Genomic DNA, 2,347 nt, shown 5'->3' on the forward strand with positions numbered 1-2,347 from the left:
GACCATTTGGAGTATTTGATAGACAAGCAATCCAAAGAGGTTTTAAGGTATATAGAGAGGTTTGCTCTACTTGTCATTCGGTAAATAGAATGTCTTTTAGAAATCTGATGGAAGTCGGCTTTTCTAAAGAGGAAGCTGACTCAGTAGCATCAGATTATACCGTTGAAGATGAGCCTGACGATTCAGGTTCTATGTTTCAGAGGCCAGCCAAGATTTTTGATCATATACCAGGCCCTTTTGCAAATGAAAAAGCTGCAAGAGCGGCGAATAATGGTGCATATCCACCAGATTTATCGCTGATTATTAAGGCAAGGGAAGGGGGTGCTGATTATGTTTATTCCATACTGACTGGGTATAAAAAAGATGTTCCACCTTCGATTACACTCGGAGAAGGTATGCATTATAATCCATACTTTCAGTCAGGACAGATCGCGATGCCACCTCCGCTTTTATCTGATGGACAAGTTGACTATACAGATGGAACAAATCCAACAGTTGACCAGATGGCCAAGGATGTCGTAAATTTTTTGCAGTGGCTTGCTGAGCCTGAGATGGAACAGCGCAAGTCGCTTGGTGTCAGAGTAATTATATTTACAGCAATATTCACTATCATTGTTTATCTTGCAAAAAGACGTATATGGTCAAGACTTCATAAGCAAGATTAAGTTAATGTATACTGCCCTTCAATGGTATTTACATTTAGTTAGACTTAAAAAAGAGCTAGGAAGAGCAGTGTATATGAGATATATAATGCGCATTCTGACGACGCAAATTTTTGAAATATGACGAATATACATGATGATCTAAGCACGAAATCTACGCATAAATTCTCAAAAGGAAGCACGAGTTTCGAAGGAGATCTACTTAAAAAGCTACATGGCAATTTCTTTTAAATGCATTATAGTGTTCATTTTTAGTATTTGATACTTGCTATTTATGATTGCTTTTATTTTTCTGAGATATATAAATATGATTAAGAATTAATTGTGTATTGTTTATACTACCGCTGCGTCACTACAAGATGCAGAATTTCTTATAAATAAAGTAATGGAAAATAAACTAGCAGCCTGTGTCAATGTGATAGAAAGTGACAGGTCTTATTACATATGGGAAGGAAATCTGCAGTCTGAAGTGGAGGTTTATATTATTTTTAAGACAATGTGTGAAAAATCTGCTGAGCTTTCTGCGCTTATCTTGAGGGAACATACATATAAAACTCCAGCGCTACTGATGTGGAATGTGACAGCTTCGAATGATTTTCACAAGTATGTTACAGATGCTATTCTTAAATAAAGTGTATAAATATATACTTGTGTATTGCGCATACTACCTTTAGCACTATTCTTCCTAGCTCTTTTTTAAGTCTAACTTCGTATGTGCTGAAGTTAAATACTAACTCTTTATGTTAGCGCAGTATATCGATATAGTTTTCGCTTAAATTCTTCCAATTTTGTGGTAGATTGAACCTTTACTTTTTGTATTGCGTATCCAATTTAGAAATTGAGTGATAGAGTCTACCTGATCATCATGCCTTGAGTTTGGAAATAAAAAAAGTTCTTGCTTAAGCTGTATTAACCATTCTGCGTTTTCTGGGGAAAAAATCCGTCCAGATTCAAAAAAGGAAGATACTAACTGCAATCTTAAGGTTTTGTCATATTTTGGTTCTATAGGAATAATATTGAATTCGCTGTTCAGAAATTCCTGAATAATTTGTTGGCCTGAAGCTTTGTCTTCCACCAAAGCTACCTCAGGGTTGAACCTTTTATAGTTATCTATAAACACAAATTTGGCATTTTGATATGCTACCTTGATTCTTAAAATGTCTATTAAGTAGTAACAACGATTCAATACGCCCCAAGTTGTGCATACACTATAGTTTAACTCTCCAGATTTACTGACAAAATTCCAGCTTTGATATATCACATTATATGCGATAGATGTTTGATATCTTGATATCCAATTAGGTTTTATAATGCTATTGCCAAGATTTATTGGCTCTTGTTGGTATTGCGCAGAGAATGCATATAATCCTGTTCCTTTTCGCATTTCCTCAACAGTGGAGTGATCATCTCTAAGAGGATTTAAGATATCTCCTTTTTTTCTATAATGTAGAAATTCACCAAAATTTATCAAAGAATCCTCTTCTGCTATAAGTGGAATTTTTAAATGTGTCCAGTTTGAATATCGGTTAAGTAAAAAATTACATAAATCTTCAGCATGCAATCGTTGCGTTACAACTAAAATAACACCAGATCTTTTATTATTGAGTCTTGAATATAAAGTATTTTCAAACCAGGAGAGAGAGAGAGAGAGAGAGAGAGAGAGAGAGGGGGGGGGGGGGGAGGGG

The 2,347-nt window shown here is 35.3% G+C and overlaps 1 protein-coding gene across 1 annotated transcript; it reads left to right on the forward strand.

Moving 5' to 3' along the window:
- Window positions 1-5: 5 nt before the first annotated feature.
- On the forward strand, window positions 6-581 carry LOC108757360 (cytochrome c1, heme protein, mitochondrial; the record flags this gene model as incomplete). Its single annotated transcript, XM_018518013.1, has 1 exon — window positions 6-581. A coding segment is annotated over one exon (576 nt), but the record flags the coding sequence as incomplete, so codon positions are not given.
- Between the last annotated feature and the right edge of the window lie 1,766 nt (window positions 582-2,347).

This window comes from Trachymyrmex cornetzi, unplaced genomic scaffold (assembly GCF_001594075.2).
Source record: "Trachymyrmex cornetzi isolate Tcor2-1 unplaced genomic scaffold, Tcor1.1 C3952622, whole genome shotgun sequence".
In the NCBI taxonomy this organism is placed as follows: Eukaryota; Metazoa; Arthropoda; class Insecta; order Hymenoptera; family Formicidae; genus Trachymyrmex; species Trachymyrmex cornetzi.